General features: G+C 48.7%; 2 protein-coding genes and 1 long non-coding RNA gene across 5 annotated transcripts in view; 2 read left to right on the forward strand and 1 right to left on the reverse strand.

Annotated features, from left to right (window-relative positions):
- The window catches only part of PTPRJ (protein tyrosine phosphatase receptor type J), a 74,468-nt gene extending 71,102 nt beyond the window's left edge, over positions 1–3,366 (forward strand). For all 3 annotated transcript variants that reach the window (XM_064513120.1, XM_064513121.1, XM_064513122.1), the window contains one exon: positions 127–3,366. In XM_064513120.1, coding sequence (XP_064369190.1) covers positions 127–285 — 159 coding nt within the window. In that variant the 3' untranslated portion in view covers positions 286–3,366. The remainder of the gene's footprint in view (positions 1–126) is intronic.
- Positions 3,021–23,063, reverse strand: LOC112978951 (uncharacterized). The gene is made up of 3 exons (XR_003258059.2): positions 21,734–23,063; positions 19,457–19,663; positions 3,021–19,004 (listed from the first exon to the last, which is right to left on the reverse strand). It is a non-coding gene; the product is annotated as an uncharacterized LOC112978951 (long non-coding RNA).
- The window catches only part of OSBPL5 (oxysterol binding protein like 5), a 114,665-nt gene continuing 113,960 nt past the window's right edge, over positions 22,395–23,099 (forward strand). The window contains exon 1 of the mRNA XM_064513124.1: positions 22,395–22,523. The gene's annotated coding sequence lies outside the window, so the exon portion shown is untranslated. The remainder of the gene's footprint in view (positions 22,524–23,099) is intronic.

Below are 23,099 nucleotides of genomic sequence, written 5' to 3' on the forward strand. Positions count from 1 at the left end.
ACTCTAAGATAACATGCAATGCAGTACATCCAAAATTCAAAGCCTATATTAAAGAGCAGAATTGCTATCAAAATCAAGTACATTCTAAAACTGTATAACCTTCCTTTTGTCTTTTTCTCCCATCAGGACCAGTATGTCTTCCTAAACCAATGTGTTATGGATATAATTAGATCCCAGAAAGACAAAAAAGCAGATCTTATTTACCAAAACATGACGGCAATGGCAATCTATGAAAATTTCACACCTGGGCCAAGTTTTGGGAAGGCCAACGGCTACCATGTATAGCCTGGAAGGACGGCAGTATCTCCAGGAGGTGTTGTCTGCGCGTAGGAAAGGGAACTGTTCCACTCTTGTTTTCCAGGATTGTGTCTCATGTCTGGTTTTCTCCAGTTCTGTACAACTGATTTGAAGATGTGATCTACAGGAGGAAAAAAAACAATGCTGGCCAGAGCCACAGGTCGATATAAAAAGAAACTATTTAAAGTTAACAGAGGAATTCTGCTTTTTCTTGGGAATTTAACAGTACTGATAGGTGAAATAGCATTTGCAGTACGGATGGTGAACTAGAATTTAAATATTAAAATAATAACACAAGCTTTTCATTACAATTTTATATGATATCATTTACAGACACCAAGCTTGTGGCCTGTTTTAATATATTTAATTATAAGTTTCAGGAACATATTTTATCTACTGTATCTGGTTACTTAGCTAATAGATATGTGCCTCTGATTTTTTCCGAGTGTTCCTTTTTATTTAAAAAAAGGAGTACAAACACCTCCTCCAAATGGACATTTATACTTGGAAATTGTGCCTTTTCTAGTTGCTACTCTAGAAAAAAAACAGCAGAGATTCTATTTTTGTACTGAAACTCTTAATGAGAACACAGATTTTTTTTAAATAAGGCTTATGTCAAACTTATAACTGTAGTTGCACTGTTGGCAGGACTGTCCAGAAGTTTGGAGGTGAGCTTTGTTTTTGCTTTTCACCACAAATATCCCCTGCCTTACTGTTTTGGTGCCTCTGAGAGAGGAAAAGGAGTGTGGTGCGTCACTCCGAGCTTTAATCGTAGGAAAATAATGAGCAAGTGAGTCTGTGTATGTGTGCAGGGGTGTGTGTGTATGAAGGATGGAATAGCTCCCCCCTGTTCCTGGCTGATACTCCTATTTTTACACAGTTTATAATGATTTATTTAAAGGTGCAATATATGATTTACTGAATAATGATTACTCTATTCTAATAGAGTTTTACTCAGGTTGGTGTCTTTTTATCATTATTGTTTTTTTTCGTCAAATGTATAAATCTGTGAAAATGTTGAACTGAGGTTCCAAGTGTCCAAGCACTCCCAAACAGATTGACTGGCTTTACTCTTTCTACCAAAACAAATTGCACAAAGTTCTGCTGTAAATACCATTTTCTTTGTTGTTTTAGCCATTCACAGCTGAGACACATCTTACCTGACTGCATCTCATTGATCTAATGTAACTGTTTTATAATTGTTTGCAATGTACTGCTGCTGTTATTTTAACTGGTCCTTATTCAAACAGAACAAACAAACAAAAAACCCCCTAGATGCTAATTTTACAAGTTGAGGATTAATTTGGATTTGTTTTGCTGGTACATAACTGCTAGATTCATGAAGGCATTACCAATGAAGGACTTGTGAAGTAGCTCCGTGCGGGGGATAGAAGGGGAGTTGTTTTTTGGTCTTCGGATCGTTGCACTGGTTGCGTTGTAGAAGAATATGAAGTTTATGAATAATGCTATAGAATAGCTATAAAACAGTGAAAATCTTATGAAGGTTTAATAACCAGAGTCCCTGGAATTCTGCTGCTTTTTTTTTTCTTTTTTGGGATTTTTGTTGTTGTTGTTGTTTTAGCAGAGTTGTCAGAAATAGCTACAAATACTAGGAATATATGTGGCATTACAGTGGGAGCTGGCGACCTTCAAGAATCCACTGTGAGCTGAAGAATATCTAGGAATTCCTGGTGCGCAGCTGTAACTTTATGGATAACCAGAGGAATTTCTTCCAACCTGGTGTGAAATTGTGGTGTGCCACGGGAGCAAAACTGGAGGATGAACCACAACGCGCTTCAGCTTTTACAAATTTTTTTTTATTTTTTTGGTAGCAGCCACTTGCGGGTTCCTGAATATTTTTCCTCTTTCTCCGCAATACTTAAACACAAGAGATTAATGACCCCACCCGAGGCTCTCCGCGATGGTGGTCCGTGCGGTGGATCTTGCGCCCTGCGTCCTTTCTGAGCTGCTGTCAGAGGAGAAAGACAAACCACTCGGACCAAACAGAACTGTTCCAAAGGACTTGGCAGGGAGGAAAGCTCACCCCTTACAGTCATGTTATATTTCTTTTCTTAATCTTCAAAGTACTACGCTTCTGTGCAGAGCACAGAGCCGGTATTCGTTATTCCTGGTCTCCCAGGAACTGGCTGCCTTAGGGTAGTGAATGCTCCCTTGCTTCGAAATGCCCTTGTTCTATTCACTGCAGAAGAGTGGGAGGTGCATCTTCTACTCTGGGTTGTGCCTCTGCGATATGCTGGAGCAGAGCATCAGAAAACCAGCCAGCGTGGGGTTTCTGCCCAGCCCCCGTGCAGGTACTGTTGCAGAAAACCAGCAATCTGTGCCATAACTTTCTCGTTGGAAAGAGACTGCGCCAAAGTCTTGCTTGTCCTCATCACCCGATGAGTATCCATTTTTAACGCAGGTGCATCCGTTTGAACACTTCTACCATTTCCCAAAACTGAATCCTTGAGGAGAGAGACTGAAGTTTGAACTAAACGGCCTGCTAATGCTAGGAATAGGTGGAAAAAGTTGGTAAAGCTTAAAATGTTGTAAACATAATTGGCAACAGCATCACTGTGAGTAACTAGAGCAGGCCTGGTAGCGTCCTTCCCGCAGAGATATCGTGGATGTCCAACGGGGAATGCGCTGTCGTCTCCTGGATGCTTTTGGCCAAGGCGACGTGAATCCCTGCAGGCATTTCTCGCCTGACTTCTGCTCCTCTCCATGTTGCGATTGCTGAGCTCTGTTTCTGTCTTTGGTCAGTGTTTTCCCTTGCTGTCACTTGCCTGAAGTTACCCATTTTCCAGGCTCAAAACTCTGCTGTGCTCCAGTTAGATCTCCTGCGTTTCTCTTTTACTCTTTTTCCCATTTGGGGCCTGCTTAAGAAGGGAAAAATTGATGTGTTTCAAATAAGTGACTGCTAGTTGAATATCTTGAAATGATGTACAAATTTTATTGTTTTCATATTTGTTGTACAGGAAATTTCAGCACATGTCTATAATATTTTTAATGGTTTGATTTGTTTTTAAAGATATAAAAATAACAATTAAAAAGCATCATGCTAGAGCACTTGCTGTCTTTGCTTTCTTAGAGTTTTTCTTTTCCGTTCCTTTTGAGTAAAATTAATTCTCCAAAATACCCACTTCTTATAGAAGGGCTTTGGAGTTGATAAGGGAAGGGGGCTCTCCTCCTCTCAGGTGACACTTGGGTTTGCCTTTCAGTCACTGGGGCTCCTTGCGAGGGTATTGATGTGTCACTGAGGATTGCGTGGCAGGTCCAGGACCTGATGCCAAGGTGTCCTGGCAATGGAGTGCAGCCTGCCGCAGGGAGACTTTGGGGAAGCGAGATCTCTCGATGCTGCTCTTGGATGCTTTTTCTGGTCGAGTGCTGTCAGGCATTGGGTAGTCCAGCAGGGCTGTGCTGGCGGTGACCGAGCTCCTGCATTTCTTAGTAAAAAACTGTCACGTGATGATGCCAAAATTCCTACTTTTTTTTTTTTTTTTTTTTTGTCAATGAAAATATCTCCCTGTTAGTTTGCAGCCCTTTATATTATAGCCTATGCCCCATTCAGTAAAAGCATGTCAAAACTTGCTTTGGAAGGGAGGGACTTTTCTCTCGGTCCCACAAATCTCCCCCATTACCTGCAAGAAAACTCCCAAGAGAAGAGATGGGCTTTGGCGCGTACCCTAAAGTACGCAGGTTGCTGGGGCACTGGGGGCCAAGGAAGAAGGCGTGAGTGGGATGTGTGTGGTGGTCAAGAAAACACACGTGAAACTTTAAAGAAGCTGTAAGAGATTTTTGGATTTTTTTTTATCTGGCAGATCTCAGACTTGGCATTTCCAGCGCTGGGCTTGTCCTACCAGAAGGAAAACGGGCTTCGTGGGAAAGGCTGTTCTACTGCCGGCTCTCGTTAAGGTATGAATCAGCCCAAAGGGTCATTCCAGGAAAATGCAGCCTGTTCATTTCGGGCTCCAGCCTCCAGATGGCACCTGATACCGTTACTCTTTCCGGAGGAAGCTTGTGCTGCTGATGGGCCCTGTTTTCACCAGATTCCCAGCTTCTGGTGACCTCCCTCATCCCCCCCCTCCCATGTCCCTTGTCCCCACGCTGGCCTGGGGAGCTGCTCCAGTGCTGACTGGGTCCGAGCCGCCTGGTTTGACTGAGATATCTGCAAAACAGGGTTTGCAGTGTTCACCACAATGAGACTGTAGATATTTTCATTTTTCCAGCTCGCTGCCAGCAACTGGTCATGTTACTCCTGTTGTTGTTACAACTTGGTGGTTTGAAAATGAACTTTTGGGGATTTTAGAAAGCAGTGCCTTTATAAAAAATGCCACCAAGCAAACATCTGAACAGTTCCATGGTGCCTGGAAAAAAGCTTTCTTCAGAATTTCTTTCCATATTATTTTTCACCATTTGGACTTTTTTATAAGTAATTTAAAGCGAGGATGACCGTTGCTCGTTTCAATCAGGAGTTAAGAGTACACTCCATTTTTCTCCTTCAAATGTGTTTTGCGCTCAAGGGGACTGAAATACTGAGAAATCCAAAGATTTCTCTGCTTCCCCAAGTGCCCAGCATGCGCATCTCCCATGGCAGCTGCTCTTCCAAAGAGTTTCTGTTTGCACCAACAGGGAAAGAATCAGCTGCCAAAGTACCTGGAAAACTGTGGATCACAGACGAGGGAATCTAACTAGAGGTGGATGTCAGTCAGTCGTATCCCTTCCAACTTTCTGCAGACGGTAACCTAAGCTGCTATGTGGAACTGAAGCCATGGACCAATAGCTCTCCTGTAGGTAGATTTTGGTACTGAAACAGGTCCACGCATATCAGACATGCATTTTTGCAGCAGCAATCTCTTCTCATTTATAGATTTGAGTTACGACCTTTCTCTCGGCAGCCATGGAAAGCGCGTGCCTTTTCCTGACGAGTGCTGTGCTGAGCCACCCATCGCGGGGATTCAGGTGCTCGACTTTACAGCTCCTAGAGGGATCTTCCTTTTTTTCCCCTCCTCCAGCCAGGTTATTCCATCATGCTGTGGCTGGGCAGGGCTGGGAAGGCTGAAGCTTTACAAGTCTGTTAGAGAAAGGCTGAGTGTTATTTCCGAAACAGAGCCTTAAGCCTCTCTGAAAGTCATTGGCTTTAAAGGCTGTTAAGAGAAGCGCTTGGAAGTGTTTTTCTGCACAATGCAGCCAGTTGGTTCTAGACAAAACATGACTATAGCAGCAATTTATTACACAGGGAGATCAATATGTTGTAAGTGCTTTCACAAGGCAGAACCAGGATCCGTGTGAAAACACTGCCGGCACCGCAGCCTGCTGGGGCCACTTGCTGCCCCTTCGGAGCAAGCAGCGCTGCCAGCTTCTTTTACTCAGGTAAAATTTCAGCCTTTAGGGCCTTTGCTATTCAGCGGGAAAGTTTTTTTTTCAGCTCCTTTTCTGCTGCACGAGCTGGTGAAGCTGCTTGTGATGCAGGGTGGGCAAGGGAGCAGGGCTGGCAGGACAGCAGGGGGGACGAGGGGTTTGCACCTCTTCGACATGTGCAGCGGGACACCGTTATTAAAAGGAGGTGAAAGCTTTCTAGCAAAAAGCCGCGTGTGGCCGTTTGGAAACAGGAGCGGAATAAAGTGCAAGCAATGGCACCTGGTACTTCCTTTGCAGAAGCTGGTATTAACTTCGGCCTCTTCCTCCAGCTGGCTGCACTGAAGGGCTGGCGCGGGGGCCAGCGCGCCCCGCGGGCTGCCTGCCAGGGAAGGGTCCTTCGGGGCGCACCCGGCGCTGGCGAGCGCAGGCCGGTGAGTCAAAGCACACGTGCACGTGCCAAGGGGAATAGTGCCTGGGTGTAGTGCTAGCAGGGATCTCATCCAGGTGCAGGTCCTGTGGCGCTGGCCATCAGGAACAGCTTTTACGGTGCTGGCTCGCAGCAGGTGTATTGCAGTGTTAAATCTAAAAACAACGAGTAGAGAATGGAGGAGCAATCATAAAGCTAATGGGAAAGAAAAGAGCAAGCACAAAGCTTGTAGTTTGATAAATGATAATGAAAAAGAGAGTTTGGCACATGCAAAGCTTCCAGATCTGGGAGCAAAACCGAGCAAAGCTGTGGTAGGTCTTTGCTTCTTGGGCATTTCCCTAGGTACCTGCAGGCCAGGCTGAGATGCAAACGGAGCCACAGAGGTGGCACCAGCGCTAGAAAAGCATCACCAAGGTGGAAGAGAAATGCTGGCGCATCCCCGGTGTGCGTGGGGCTCCCGTGGTCGAGCCAGGTGACAGCCAGGACTGGCGGTGGAGCAACGCAGGGTTCACCAGGGCCTTGCGCATCAGTGCTGGCAGCAGCAAAGGGCTTGTGTTGGGGAACGGTGATGTCTGGTCCTCATGCGAGCGGAAGGAGGAAGAGAGCAAGGGTGGAGGGACTCCTGAATGATTAAGCGCTGAGCTGGAGCAGTATAAATAATGTATGACAAACGAATCCAAGCGCGGTGAAGGAAACATGGGTAAAGTTTGTTTCAGCGAGCATAAAATAGGATGTGACAAGGTGTTTACGCTGGAACAGCTGTTTGCTAAAGTTTTTCATTTATTTATACAGATTTCCTCCCCGCTGCAGTTGAGGGATTTGCCGAGGCTGGGACAGATGGACAGGGTAATGCTCAGGATCCCAGGGGAACCCAGAGGCCAGTGCTGATCCCCACGAGCCTTTTCTGGTCCCAGTCCCCCAAACGCCGCCGCCTTCCCAACCGCAGCTGCAGCTGCGACATAAATTATTTATATGTTTTAAGATGTTACCTTGATTACGGATAGTAACAAGGCTGCCAAGCAGAAGGCATTGGCACGACGCTGCAGCGTCAAACTGAGGTGAGGCGGCAGGACCGAAAACAGCCTCTGCCTCTTTTAACCAAATCTGGCCGGTCTGTAGAGTTCAGTTTTCCTGTCAATAGCATTAAGGGTCCAAAGCTGCAATGTTAGACTTGCAAAGCTGCTCCTGCCTGTGCCGAGGGAGGGTATCTTGCTCCTCGCAGTGTAAGCAATGCACATGGAAACCATTTTCTCTGTTATTTCCTGCAGACTGCGTTTTCCTCCCCTAGGACTGACTGACGCACGATTTTCGGGTGCACGTTGCAGTCCTTCGCCCGGAAGTGCATGTGCTATATCCAGGTTTCTGGAGGCAACAGGACCATGCTACCCTTGCTTTCCGCGGTTCCGTGTGCAATTTAATCATTCCCTGCTAGAAATGATAAAACCACAGAAAGCGTCACTGGCCTGTTGTCCTTTGCGTGCAAAGTAGGTGCGAAGGGTTGGGTATGAAATACCTGTCCTCAAAATACCAGTAGGTTCTTTTTAAACACCGAGCTCGAGGATATATTAAGAGGATATATTAAAAGAAAAAGAAACATGCAAATGCTGCCTGCTACAATATGCCTAAACCACTGCAGGAAAGGCCGAGGCTGCGTGTGCCCTGCAGGGCCACCGGCCTCCCACGCGCCAGGGCTTGCCTGATGCCCTGTCTGTGGAGCGGGAGGATAAGTGCATTGTTGTTGTTATCAAATTATTACTAATTAATAATCAAATTATTAACGCTACTATTATTGCATGCTCTGTGGCCAGGCAGTGCGTCACGCAACACCTGGATGAGCAGAGGGAGCGGGTGAGTGTGGTCTGCTTTCTCCATAAAGTTTTCCCCCTGAACTGCCGCGGCGCCCCGCCGATTTGCACGGCCACTCGTGCTGCGATCTCTGGAAAGCCTCCGGCACGCGCAGCCGCGGCAACGAAACGCCCTGTCGGCCCGCTCTGATTCAGCTGGATTTTTTTTTCCCTTTCTTCTCCGGGTGCCTGGATGTAGCTTTAAAAGTAAAGTGGGACACAGGGCAGCGAGGGAGCACAAGCAAATTGCCGAACTCCCTGCCCTGCTCCCAATTAATTAGCGCTGCAGCCACATCGAATATGCGCAGGAAGAAGCCGCCGCGTCCCCTCCTTCCCGGCTGAGCGAGCGTCCCCGGCAGCGTCACGCGGGGCATTGCCACGCATCTCGTCCCGCCTGGCCCCCGGCCAGGGACGCTCGCGCACCCGCGATGAGGCACCAGTCGCGCTGCCTGCGGCTGTAACGGCACCGCGGCGAGGCCGGCGGAGCGCCCATGCCCTGCTGCACCGTGAGTACATGGAGACAGAGCCGCACGCGCGCGTACGAACGCCTGTAACTGCCGAGGCACTTAAACGTGCGGCTGCCGCGGACTGTTTCTCGTTTGCGGCTCAATGATGTGAAAATGTACTCGGCCGTTTGCTCCCCGTCGCTAAATGCTCGATGAGCTGTCGCAGTGATGGAAACGCCGCGTTTGCCTCCTCCTCCGACAGCGTGCTTTGCTGCAAGGCGTTGATTTAAGCTTTTTGCCATGCAAGGACAGAATATAGCTGCAAGGTGTTGATCTTAAAATGTTTCCCTTGGCTTTATCCTTGCGCTGTCGGAAGCCCCGAAATAGCAGAGCTGCTTGCTAATATTTGCTCGAGTCTTCTGAAAACGGCTGATTAATTCTGCTCTTTTCTTTTGGGTTTTTTTTTTTTTTTAAGGGTGACTTGTGTGAAGTTGGATGCTATTGCTCTGCAAGTTTTGCTCTGCAAAAGAGCAAAAATAGGGCAGAGCTAAGGCAGGCGATGTTCTTAACGCACCCCCAAAGGCGTGCGGTGCTGAAAGCGGCAGGATGCTGCAGTGCAACTACCTTGAGCATAACCTGCTGCCCCGGTGCCCGTTCCTGGAAGCTGCTGGCTGACCTGTGGCACTGGGACGGGTCGAAGAAATGCAGCTTTTCAGGCTGCGGCCGCTCTCTCATATTTAAAGATACAGCTAAAGCTGAGAGCGCAGCCTACCTGCTGCTGAAGCAATGCTAAATGTTTTAAGTTTTGCTCTTACGACCTGCAACGCCCCTTAAAGCCGGCGCAGAGGCAGAAGCGGTGATTTCTTGGCAGCTCTGGGAAATAACCTGTTATTGCTGCACTTGCTCAGAGTGCCTCTCCTTAACGTTTCCTTGCTCTTTCTTAGGCACGGAGGGGGCGGCTGCGGGGCGGCCGTGTTTTCTGAGCATGGTGCAGGGACAACATCACATCCTCGGGGTGAAAGCAAAGTCCTTAATTAAAGATGAGGAGAGCCGTACGTGGTCCCCCGATGCTCCCTGAGCGGGGACGCCCCGAGCTTCTGAGCCGCGCTGAGGGCGGCAGCGCTTCTCCTCGTCCCCTTCCGCAGGGCCGGGGGGATTTTCAAAGTCTTCTTAAAAAGCGTTTCTTTGTTTTTGTTGTTTTCGAGTTAAGGTGTGAGTGAAAAAGTGGAAATGCATCGGCTTGTTTGGACAGTTGAGACCAGCTTTTCTGGTACGCTTTCGCAGTGTGCTGGTTTAGAGTGCGGACTTGCAAATGACAGCAGTATTTTTAAAGCACTTACACTTGAAATTCATGCTGACACACAAACTCACTGCAGTGATTTTATTTTTATCTTAGTTGGTCTTGTGTTTCGATTCGATCTTGCATTTTCACTTATGTCTATAAACACAATCCTATTAACACGTACGCAAGTAAGGGACTGGTAGGCAGGGTGCTGTGCATATATATCATCATATTATTGAGCCGTAACGTGAAATATTCACTACCAGTATCTATTCGCAGACCTGACGTGCTCTGAATGCAGGTTAGGAGTAATAGAGCAAGAAGGCAGATGAGCCACCCAGGCGGCACCTCCTCTTTGGGACACAAACAGCCAGAGCGACGACAGGAGTGAAAACTGCAGTATTGCTTTTCAGCCTTAATTACAGCCTGACGAGTGGTGCATTCATTTCTCAGTGTAAATAAAGGGCCCGTATGGCCTGCTTTGGCCACATGTTCGGCAGCGCCTGCAGCCCTAAGGCAAGTATTTGCAGAGAGCGCAGAACAGAAAATTTAATCCAGCGTTTTTGAGCAGATGAACGTCGTGGGTAGGAAAAGGGACATGCCAGGAGCAGGGCACCGGCAGGAGGGGAGGGCTGTATTTAGAGCAGAGAGCAAGGCAAAACTGCAGCCTCCTCGTGTGTGCGAGGTGTGGACATGCTGTTTCGTACCTGTAATTTTCAGGCTAGACTGCAGAGGGATTATAGACCTGTTATCTTGGTCTCCCTTTGGAGAATGCTGCCATGTTTCATGAATCCAGATGACCGGTGCTGGTTTTAGGCAACGTGTAATTTGCCATGTGGACTGCAGGCTAGTCACTGCCCCTGCTCTTAGAGGTTGGTGCCCGGCTTCCTAAAAACGGCCAGAAAACTCGTGTCTGACAGCCGCTTTGGATGGTGCGGAACGACCTTTCCTTTCCGCGAGTTCCTGTAAATCACTGTAGTTCACGGTTGGGGTAAAATTTTCAAAGTTGCAAGAAGTGACTTAAAATTTGCTGACTTCTTAAATTTTAAAAGTGATTTAGACAGCATGTGGATTCCAGCAGACACCTTTGAAGTGTTTTTCTAGCCCATTTTCCTTGAATGAATAGGAAGCTCTTTATTTACCAAAAATAAAAAGCCTCTAACTCAGTCTGGCCACAAAACATTGCTCCCCGCGGTCAGCTGCACGCCAGCGGCGGTAAATGCAGGTCACTGGGCTGGCAGCCGAAAGGCACGGCCCTAGCTGAAGCACGGTCCGTTCGTCCCCGCACCTCGGAGGAGCCGCCAGAGGTTCGGCATCCAGCTGTGGACGCGTGGCTGCTGGCAGCCGCCGGGTTGAACTCCTCTGCCGAAGGAGCTGCTGTTTCCGCTGTCGCACACCTTTGCTACGTAGCTCAAAAAAGGCAGAAAGCTGGTTACATACCAAGTCTGCAGACTCTAATCTGAGAAATGGCACTTAATGTGCTTTGATTTTTCTTTTTAAGCCCTATTCCCTAAGAAATAGAGGGTCAGGCAGTCCTGTTGCCAGCACACTGTTAACTTTCCTGCAAAATTCAGCAGAGGGGCACAGTTCTCCCATCCAAAAACTTCCCGCAGGTGTCTCCGCTGAGGAAGGAGGAGAAAGTAAGAAGAGTTTTTATTATTTTCTTAAGTTTTCTTGCATTTTTATGATAATATATTAGTGTGTAGTAGATTTATTTATGTAATATGAGACCAGGTCAAATTCCTTCATAAATTCTCCAGTTGCATTGGCTTCAATAGCAGGATGCTACTTGATCCCGGTTGCGACTCTTCAATTCACTGCTTGCTCCCGCCCGCCAATACAAAACTCCATGCGAGAAACTGAAATACTGGAAAAAACAAATTTGCTAAAGCAATGCCAAATTAATAAGTCATTTGCAGGGCTAGTCCACTTAGAAGAAGAGAAACTCTTCAGAACATCTTTTCAGCCCACGCTAGTCTAACTCCAGAGGCGGACTGTCCTTCCCGAAGGGCACTGCTAACATCAGGGCGATACCCAAACCTCAGAGCAAAGCAGCCTCGCCGACGGGTCAGGATTTTGCCTGGCCGCATCTGGTGGAGCCGGAGCTGGCTGCGCCCAGTGCCGGCAGGGCCCCAGCGCCGCAGGCAGCAGTCGCTGACAGTCGCTCATCACCGACAGAGCCACGCGCCATCAGGCTTCGTCGTTAATAAGCGCGCAGAGCTTGCCGAGAGGTTACCGTTTCCTGCAGCAGAAAATCGGGCAATTTGGAGCTTGCACTGATTTTCTGGCACAAAATTGCAGGAGCAGAGAATAGGGCTTTATAATGGCAGCGCTGTCGCGTTCAATACAGATCATCTGTGGCCTCCCATAAGAAACAAGAGGCATTTGAAATTTTTTTTTTTTAATCTGACGACCTATGTAAAAACTGTACTTTTCCTTCTTTGCCTAACCAGTAATAGCAACTCTTCAAGAGTAACTCCGTAGGAATAAGAATAAGATTTATTTGAGTGTTATGCAAATTCAGGGCTAAGGTAAGCCTTTTGCGATAACTCTCATAAACTTGCTAGACTGAATTGTCAAGTGCTATAAACACGAGTTATTCTACTGAAATGATTTCCAGGAGTTATGCCAGAGCGGGATAAAGCCAGCAATGCAGTGAAGTGAATTCAGGAAAATGGGAGTTTCGTTGTTTTTAACTTAGATGCCAGAGCACTCCTGTTCCCTTCGACTGACCCGATGGCCTGCTCTTTAGTTGTGCCGGCCCTTGTCCCAAGTCACTAATACTTTTGTAGCTTGATTTTTTAGCTTTTTTAGCTTACAGTGAAATCTTTGAGTGTGGTTTTTTGCAGATCAAATCAAGGTGGCCCAGACCTCCTCCTGACTGCATGCCCATAAAAATCATCGATTTTACACTTGAATATAACAATTGTAACATTCAGCAAATCCATTGGCATTGACATAAATATTCTCCCCTTGAAGTCAATGATAAAATAATCCCATTTCAATGAAAAGAAGTCTAAAATGCCATGTCAGAAAAGCCTTCCAGGCGAACCTTATCTCTGCAGAAGTTATTTTACTGTGTCAGATTAGTTGGAAGACTTTTTATCTGACTTTAATTAGACCCTCCTATTTAGTTAGGACCTCATAATAGTGGAGAGGGGGCATTTGCAGAGGGCAAATCACTGTACCACCAGCGATACCCTTTCAAAACCAGCACTGACTGTACTGAGAAGATGCTGGTCACTCTGCACCGACTGGGCGATGGCACCACGCGCTAGATGGCTGCAGTTGGCTGTACTTCACTCTGGATGCTTTTCTTTACCACGTGTGCTTAGGACCTTATAAAAAGGGTCCAATTTAATCAGTCTTGCCCTGTCAAAATTTATTTGCAGTCCGTACCGGCGGTGAATTTAATTTAAAGGAGCTTGGATTATCCATTCTTTAAAAGCCTCTGCCTTGCTTACAGTCAATTCTCCAGGCACTGAATGCAGATAATATTGTTGTTTCTGTTTTATTCTCCCTTAAGCTCTGCCTTTGTTACCCTGTTGTTTCCACGCTCCCGTCCGTGCCACGGGAAGGCTGTGAGCTTTTGCGCGGCCACACTGATTTATAGCTTGGTGCCGTCGCGGCCCAGGCGTGCTCGTCCCAGAGACCCCAGTGCAGAGCTGTGATTTCCCCCGGAGACGGTGGGAGCCACGCACTAGGGCACCATGTGCCCTTTGGGAAATACAGGAGCGGGTTCAGTCTCTCCGGGTGTATTTTACTCCCTTTGGTTCTTGGACTGTTTCCACCTTCGAACAATGTGCTCGTTTCTGTGTGTGTAAAACCACTCCCTGGGGAAAGCGGCAGAAAGAAGCAATTTCCTGCAGTTACTCTGTCATTTCCATTCTGGTCAGGGCTAGAAGTGGGTGAATCTTTTGCAGCAAAAAACGCAAATTGAAAATCAGTGAAACATTTTGCAAATTTGTGCTCATTTTGCAAATAATTCAGGGAAGAGAAAAAAAAAGAAGTTTTATCTCTATTTACCCCAAATCTTCTTGACCAATATATCCTTTCTTAACACGTGTTATTAACTTCAGGTTACCTATAGACCTAAATCAGTTTCCACAGTCAGGGGCATTTTCTTCCTGGGTTTTCATTCGTCATTGCTGCGTGGCAAACTGTATTACTTTGGTTAAAGCCATCTACGTGATACCACTCTGTGCAGTGTAACAATACCAGCTTGTGCTGAGTGCGGTACCTGGATTGCCTGAGAATGATGCTAATATATCTGCTTTTTGGGGAATTGGCTAAGGAGCAACCAGCACTGACCCGGTGCTTTGAGCCCGCAGAAATCCTGCGGTCACGTTCGTTCTCAGCACTAAATCTCTGTAAAATCCCGCCTGAAAAAAAGATGACATGAAGGTATAGTCCTTGAAATACACCTGGAGGTAGGCTGCCACGGGGTGGACTCTTTAAGGGCATTATTATTCTTATAATCCGATACCCAAGGAAAGAGGAAGGTCCCTCTGCGGGAATATAAAGCGCTTACCTGGCTAATGAAATGGAATCAATATCGGGAGCGTGAAGCGACTACATCATGTTCACCATTAATTTGCTTTGCAGTCACTTATCTTGAAGCCTCTTGAAAGAGCTGGTGGTTGACAAGACGCATCTCTCGGAAGTGCAAGGGTTTATCCTTGAAAAGCCGCTGCTGTTAGCCATCCCTTCTGACGACCGTGTCTCATCGTGTTGCTGGTAGCACCAGGGTCTCATTTATCTTTTCCCTTAGTGATCTCAAGGTTTAGTTACAGAGAGAGACCCCAAAGCAGGTCCCTCTTGGCCAGCCAGGCGGAGGTGGGAGCCCACCTGAGGGGATGCGAGAAGCTGCGGTATCAGATAAAGATACAAAGATATAAGCAATGAAAATGTCTTTGAAGGCTTCCTCTTTGTTTTCTTTTTTTTTTTTAACATGCATTTTTTATATGTTGCTCCAGTTGTGACTTCCAGGAATCGGTGCGTTAGCCTTTGCTGAAACGAGCAGCGTTAAGGCATAACTCGCCTACGGGCAGGGTGCTGCCTCACCTCAGCCCTGCTTCACTGAAACACGTGCCAAGGCACTTGGCTCAACTGCGGCACTTGGGCTTAAGGCATGCAACATCCGTCCTGATGTTTTACAATGATGCGCGTCTGAGACTATCTGGCCAGCCAGGGTAACTCGTAGCAATGACCCACAGCTGCATTTTTCCGTGGAATCGGTTTGTGTTATCATTACGTGTTTTTTTAATGTGGAGCTCGTCAGAGCTGGGTCAGCGCGCAGAGGGAGTGACGTGGGGCAACGTCACTCATTGCCACACCAGAGCAGGTTTTAAATCCTTTTTATTTTTTTTCATTTTTGCAAAACAGCCAGTGGCTGCACAGGGCACAGAGAACTGCTGCTTCAGGAGCCGGCCTTGGCTTTAAAAAGTTAGATTAATAAATTAATAAACAGGCCAGGGGCCAGGCAGGCTGACAATGGTGGGAAGTACCAAACTGATCATTGATGGAGCGCAACATCATCAAAGGTAAATTTATCTGAGACGCTGTATGCACAGAGGAAAATCAGATGTTTGCAGTTTGGCTTGATGTTTCTCACTTGGCTCCTGTGCATATGTAAAAACCAGCTGCAGAAAACCCAGGATGGGCTGGGTGACACCAGAAGGTGTCACTGAAGAGCCAGGGACGGCGCAGGGACGGTGCCGCAAGGGGCCCTCATGTGCTCGGGGCCTGGCATTTTTCCTATTTTAAGTGTCTTACGAGACTTGATCTGATACTATAAAGCAGAGAGGTTTGGGGGACCTGCCTCCAAGATGAGCATTGGAAGAAAATCCATCATTAATATAGCCAGGGCGGAAAAACCCTCAAAGGGAGACTAAACGCCCTGCTGAAGCCAGTCTCTTTGCTACTGGAGACCAGGCTGTAACCTTCATTGTTGTTGCTTCAATATAAAGAAAATAACCTGGAAAACCCCATTTTCACAACATAACAGAGTCTCTACAGGGACACTGTGCTAGAAAGACACGTGGTCAAACTGAGACCGTGCAGCTGATGAGAGCTGCAGGTCTCAGCGCTGGCGTTTTGCTATTTAATCTTTCCTTTGGCAGATGAGTGCAGAGATTATGTAGCCTCTGTGCATTGTCCTCCACTGAAATAAACCCTATGCGACTGTGTTCACCTCTATTCCCCACATTATTTATCCTTTTTTTTTTTTTTTATTTCAGCCCCTAATCTGCTGAGGATTTCAGCCTTTAGTTCAGGGTTATTGGAGTGGCGTTGCAAGTGGAGAACATCTGCTTCGGCTTTCATCCACCTTGAGTGCAGCCGTTAATCACTGGCAATGGAGTGTGAAAGGGAAAGAAGAGGTAAATGCACACTGGAGTCTGAACGTCCTCAGATAAAACATCTTTGGGGCCACCCAGAATTGCTAGATTTTCATGGAGTTTGGCATTTGGGGAGGAACCAGCTTGGCATGCCTCATCGTGGCTGGACCCTTTTATTTTTTAAGTGACCACAAGAACAACCACCATGGGAGCAGGAGGCATGAAGTACCATGGGACTGCTTAATTTTCTCTCCAAACTCTCACACCCGTGTACATTTGCATCTTGCCAGGGGTCCTGTTTCTTCAAGGAGATTTGTTATGGGCCATCAGAGTTACTCCTGTCAGCACGTTTTGCAGAGTTAGGACTCTCCCTTTGGGTAGTGAATGTGGCTTATTGCCGAGGACAGCCCTGCAAGCACTGTGTCCGGGGAAATGTCATTGCGGGTCCTTGTGCTTTGCTGAGCAGGGAAATGGTTAATGTTTGCCGGTGTTACAGCTATAATAGTTGTCAGCAGAGCTGGTGCCCCTCCAAAGGACGGGGGATATGGTGCATCACAGCAATCAGTTCAGTCCCTCTTCAACTCTGGCTCATCGACATGGGACAGTTATAAGAGGGAGGGATACGGGAGGATTTTCAAGCTTCTGTAATTAAAGCAGCAATACCTCCCAGGAGGCCGCTCCTTGTCTACAATCAAGGCCTGCCCTTTCTGCCTTATGTCGCTGCGTGAGTTCTTTAAGCTATCCCGACAAAATCCAGTCTCCATCTAGAATCAGCATGTCCACCCTGGCCTAACGCTGGCCACTTAATTAGATGGGGATAACCGGGGAAAAAATGTCTCCCGCATAGCCGAGCTCACAGCTGGCTATTTACGCTTCTTCTTTTCTGTTAAAAAAGAGGGGACAGGGAAAGGGAAATTATTGCTTATAGGGGTGAAGTTAGGCAGGGTACATCTCACTGGTTCTCTGGCTCAGCAAGGCACAGCAAGACCTTGTGTTTTTTTTTTTCCTGGGCAGCTGACAGCCAAAATGCAGAAATGGAGACACCTTTTCTGGCTGTTTTTTCTCTTCCCTAAAGGGAACTCTTCTTTTTTGCAGGTCCTTTTAGTTTTAGAAACTAAGATCTGTTCTGAAAACTCCTGGATATTTTGAGAAGCTCCTTGGTGTTTGAAGGGAAATCAAACAAACCCACAAAAAAAAAAAAAAAAAAGGCATGAAAAAGAACAAGTCAGTAACTGTTTTTCGCTGCAGAAGTGATGCAATACTGAGGTGAACGGTTTGCACGGCGCAGTCCCGCAGCAGGGCCGGGACCAGGGAGCAGGGCTGGCAAGGACCGTAGGTCCACCCGGACCCTCCTGTCTCCCCTTTGGGCTCCGAGCCTTGCAGCCACTGGCAGCACACGCTTTTCACAGCTATTTAGTATGCAGCACAGATGATAGCCTGGTACCTTCATGAAAAATAACATCTGTTTGGGGAGAAACTGGGCATAGAGAAGGGGCAGATGCATTTGAGGGAGGAAGAGAGAACGGTTTGGCCCAAGGATGCCTGAAATTTAGCAATTTATCTGCCGTAATCCAGTGACCCAACCTCAGCACAACCTTCTTACGTAAAGAAAAAAATTATGTAATAACCTCCAAACCTACAGCCGGCACAAAATGCCGTTGCTCCAGGACAGATCCAGCCTGTTATACTTTAGCTGCCCAATAAAAAGAATTTCCCAGCACTGCAAGCAGAGTTTTTTCCAAACCCATGTATATGCTGGACTTCATCCTGCTGAAAGAGGCCTCCTGCGAGCTTTCCGGCTGAGCCCAAAACCGCTGCGTTTCGCCCAGTTTCAGCAGGACGTGATAGAGCTGGGAGCGGCGCAGAGGTTTGCTGCAGAGCCGACTCGATGGGAGCGAGCTAGAGCCGGCCCAACGTCCTGCAGAAAGTCACTGCGGAAAACTGTTTTTCTTTCAGGTTCTGCTCTTTTGTGTTTTACTTCTACGTTTGTAACACGTGGCAGGAACATGGGACAGGTCTCGCTGTTTGAAGCAGAAGGGGAGAAAAACACTGACGTCCCTCTGGGCAGCCGAACCAGGGAGCCAGCTGCCCTGCAGCGGTAATGGAAAAATATTACTGCGCTCCCTGTCTTCCTCCTCACCTCTGAGCCCCTGCGGCAACGCCGTTGTCCCGGTCGTGGGAGGCAGCAGCAGTAACAAAGGGGCCTTAAAATTAATTGCCACAGTCAAGGAGACTTTTTGCCTGCTTGTGGATGAGACAGAAGATGGATTTGGGATAGCGGCGCAAGGAGGGAGCTGTGAGAGGGCCCATCATTTAATGGAGATGAGCTGGCTGCCAGCGTGAGTCAGGAGTCTGGCGAAATAAAAGGGGTCAAGGCTGAGAGCAGAGACATCCCGGGTGATCTGAAGCAGCCGCGAGCTTGGGAATGTGATATAGCGCTATTGCAAAGCTACCCCTACGTCGGCTGTGCGGCTGTCCGGCCGGACTTACGGACCAGCCGCATACGTCGGGTGTCAGTAATCAGATCCAGCCGCGAGTCCAAACGCCCCTCTCCGGGGAGGACGGAGTAAGGAGCAGATCAGGAGTAAGCTGTGGCTTTCTGCCTACCTTGATCCAGGTTTATGTATGGACAGAGTATCTTGCAACCAAGCCACAGACAAATATCTGTCCAGAGCAAGATACTGGCCTATAGGCAGATCTGCATGTCTCTCTCCAGGAGTCTGATAACCAAATCTTTTATAAAGAGACCACTCACACACACGTTTGTGTTTGTCCTCACTGTACTGTTTCCTGCACCGCAACAGCACTCGGCGCTTGTTAGCATCTGCTCCAAAGTTTGTCTGGGGCAGGAGGGAAAATAAACTAAAAAAAAAAAAAAGGAGTTTTCGAAGTCTGACTTCATACGAACATTTCCCATTAGCTGTTGAGGAAATCTCTGATCTTCATTCAGATCTTCATTCAGAAACATGTCGACTGTCCATGTGGTTTTGATGTTGCCATCTGATTCAGCTGTGCAAAAAGTGCAAATACATATGTTCATGCATATATTCATACATGTTTTAGTCCCATCCATCAGGGCTTTGTAACAGCTAGCTTTCTTTGTAATTAGCTTGAAATATTACCAAGAACAAGGGCTACTGGAGTGGTTTTGAATAGCAAATTGGTTTCATGTCACATCTTGTTAAGGGTTTTGAAGTCTAGCTCAGCTTGCACAGGACTATTTGCGAGATGCGGGGGGTCACAGCTGCTTAGCTTAGCTGCTAGCTGGGCCTGCAGGATCAAATTGAGGGCTACCAACCTCCGTGATCTGTTTGTTCACACCAACGTTGTAATGGCAGCATTTGGTGCAAATTGCCAGCTTAGACCCCTTTGATGGAACTGAGAGTCATGGTGCTTGATATGGAGAGCAATGAGGCATGGGGGCCTCAGCTAGCCACTACTAATATCACAACCAAACCCACCTGGGGTCCAGCTGGAGGCAGGCCAGGGTCCGTGGAAGAGCAGCCGTGCTTCCCAGCACCGGCCTCAGCAGGACTCGTGAGGACGAGCCCCCCAAGACAGCAGACAGCACTAGCTGGGATGCAGGACAGGGTGGGACGGGAGATCTGTCCAGGACATCTCTAAACACCAGGTATCTAAGAGCACACGAAGCCTCTCTGGGATGAGGTCTGCGGAGACATGGTTGCAATGACACTGCATTTAGGCTCCTGAAAAAGACCTTGGGGTGCTAAGGTTTGTCAACTGCAAGACACTGTCCAAATATATGGAGAATATGACATATAAGAACATCTGCTATTTTTATGCTGCTACTGGCAGGTCTTTGAAACCATCTCTGAAGCTTCTGTTGCAGCTTCTGCTGTGAAGTATGGCTGGAAGCCTGAAAGCTCCTGAAAGCTCAGACCTTCGTTTGCAGGGCTATCCGGGCCGAGTGCAATGCCTAGGCAAATAATCCCATTGCGGTCGCCCGCAGAGAAGTGCAAATCTTCTGTCCACAGCACGTGGGTGAAGAGAGACCCCCTCACCGTTTTCTTCCTCCCCCTTCTCTGGTACTGCCCAAAGTCAGGAGCACGGCACCACATCCATCACTGCACAAAATATCCTCTAAGCTGAACTCAGGGCTGTCTACGGCCACTATTGTGGGCAGAAAAATCACAGCAGAAAAGGAGGTGAAATACAAGGCAGCGGGATCTAAACAGGATCGCGGACCTGTGCTGTCCACCCACCTCAGCGAAAGGGTGAAACCAGCACGGACAGGAGCTGGCTGGTGTTGCTACACAGCAAATTTATCAGCCAGGAGAAAAGCTCTTACTAGTGAAACACTGGGGGAGAAACACCTCTGCTAATGGGAGAAAAAAACCAGCCAGAAACGTCGTCTCGGGGGGACCACACACCAGCAGCAGGAGCGGCTGACGGGAGCAGTCGTGCTGCCCATGCCACTGAACCGCGGCAGCACGCTGCTGCTTCGGCGCTTGCCCGTGGCCGCAACGTCTGCGTGCCCCAGCTCTCAGCCACAGCCCCTTGCTGCAAACTTGCCTCTGCCTTTGCCACGAGAGGCCTCCGGTCTCCGTCAGCTCCCAGGAGCTGTTTGTGGGTTTTTCCTAGCCTCCCTAGGGTGCTGCTCTGGCAAACTTGCAATTAGGAGCCTGGGTTAGCAGCAGCGCTGTTTTTCTAAATGTAAAATGAGCAAACACGTTCATCTGCGGACTCACTTCTTCAGACGCAGTACCGGCTGCTAACAGGGAATTGCAGCAAAAATCTCTGCTGAAGAACTCCACATCGGAAAACGCACGTGGGTAAAGGCAGTCTCTTATCATTAATTGCATATAGCTATGTTGAAGTTTATGGCTTAAAGATGTGTTTAGTAACTTTTTTTTTGTTTTGAAGCCTCTTGCTTCTTGTCTTGTGATGTGTCATGAGCTTAAGGGCAAATTTCTTGCCGTGCTAACAACCATTCATATGATGCCTGATTAACGTGGTTACGGCTATAGAGACACTGCATTGATGGTGATGAGATGAACATGATTGCTCCTCTTGATTTCCATTTTAATGGGGGCCAATACATATATTTGATGGCTTTTATCATATTTAGTAATCTCCCTAGTCATGAAGAGGAGCCTGGAGAGCTGTTGTAGATACGTTGCGAGATACAGGAAAGCCCAAAATGTAAACGTTGAGGACAATGCAAGATGAATTGGCATTTCAAAATAAGCGTGTGTTTGCATTTTACATGGGCGGGATATTATCTCTGCACTGTGCTCTCCATCTCAGTTTATCTCCGTTTTTATCCCTGTTTTTAAACAGCACCGATATCGTGTTGTTGCACATCACCAAGGGCTGTCAGAAGGCGCCCAGGGTGCTGGGTACCGCGGGCAGCTGCTGGTGAGGGGATACGTCCCACCCGGGGACGCCGATGAGGTAGCGCTGAGCCGGGGCACAGCTCGTGCCGAGGCGGGCACGTGCCGCCAAGCCACTGGGCTCTGCGCGCCCCAGCTCCTGCTGCGGGGGCTTGCCCCAAGGGTAGCATTTCAGTGAGGATTAGGTCAAAATCGCCACTGACTTGGTGGCACCTGGAATCAGGATCACCCCCTCCGCCCTGCAGCTTATCACAGCAATCACCACCCGTGCAGGTGCATTTAACAACCACCCACCTCTGCAAGTGATTCTTGGGCTTATTTAAGGGGTAGAAAAGGGCCAGAGATTCCTATGTGGGGGAGATCACATTGACATAGACTTGTTACCTGTTGTGAGGCCCTTCTGTGGGTTGGTTTTCTGTGTTTGCTCTCTCATCCTGAAAGCAGCTGTTTGTGCCCGGGCTTGGTCCCTGCACAAGGCAACCAAGGCGTTGCCTCCAGTCGGATGTTGGCCTTCAGATGATGATGATGATGGTCCATCGTCCCGCTGTGGTTACGTGTGGTGGGTACCGCGTGTCCTAACAGCGTGGGGCGCTTTGGCTTGCGCCGTTTGTCTGTAGTCTAGTTTGTGCCCTGTTTGTGGTCTTGCCTGGTACTGAAACTTAAGGAAAGGAGCAAAAATAGCAGTGGCCCAACCGCTGCAACGTAATTTGTAAGGCGGAGGGTCAGAGTCACCCCGGAGCAGGGCCCTCCAGCTGCAGGGGGAGTTAAAAAAAAATATATATATATATATAATTATTTGTACTCCGGGTCTTGTCTTGGTTCCAGCCTCTCCCCGTGTGGGGGGAAAGGCAGAAAGGAAGGCGGGGGAAGCAAAAATGTAAATTATCCGCCAAAGCGGCGGCGGCGCGGGGAGGCGCCCGCTCCGCGCCGATCCCGCCCGGGTTTTGCGCGCTCCCTTTCGCTCGCTATATTTTTTTCCTCCCCTTTCCTCTTTTTTTTTTTCCTCCTTCCCTGCTATTTTTTCCTCCCTTCTCCTCCCTCCCCAGCGCGCTTGGATCAGGCTGTTGGTATTTCCTGCCGCAGCCTCCGCCGAGCAGCGGCGCGGCGCGGCCCCCCCACGCGCGCCCACGCCCCGCGCGCGCCCACGCGTGTCCCGGCGGCGCGGGCGGCCCAGGTAAGGCGGGACGCGGGGGCGCGCGGGCTGTCACCGCGGCGTCGGGGCGCCCCCTTTCTCGGGGGCCTCTCTCGGCCGCGGCGCCCGAGGGCACGGGGATGGCCGCCGCGGGGGCGGGCGCGCCCGGGGGCCCCGGCGGCGCGGGCGGAGATGCCCTGGGCTCGCGGGGGGCGAGCGCCGCTGGCCGCCGGCTGGGCCAGAAACCGTGTTTTTCCAGGGGTTTTGCAGACATGGGACGAGCGGCTAAGGCGAGCCGGGGGCCAACTTCAGCATCGCTCGGCCGTCTCGTCGCCGTCCCGCCGTGGTCTCCGTGCACCTGAGCCCCACCGGAGAGCTCCGGCGCCGGGGCTGCTTCCACCATCGCCTCCCTGCTCTGGGTGGGCCGGAGCCGGGCCAAATTCTCACTGATTCCCGAGGGGAAAGAAAAAATACGGAGCTTAGTGGCGCGCTTGGTCTCTTGCAGTCCGAAGCAGGCTGAACCCAAAACGTGATTTAATCGTCGCGTTGCATCAACGCGACCGCAAGGACGATTTGCCACCCTAACCTTTTTATGGTGCTTGATTGGATTCCCGTGCA

The sequence above is a fragment of the Dromaius novaehollandiae genome, chromosome 5 (genome assembly GCF_036370855.1).
Source record: "Dromaius novaehollandiae isolate bDroNov1 chromosome 5, bDroNov1.hap1, whole genome shotgun sequence".
NCBI lineage: Eukaryota > Metazoa > Chordata > Aves > Casuariiformes > Dromaiidae > Dromaius > Dromaius novaehollandiae.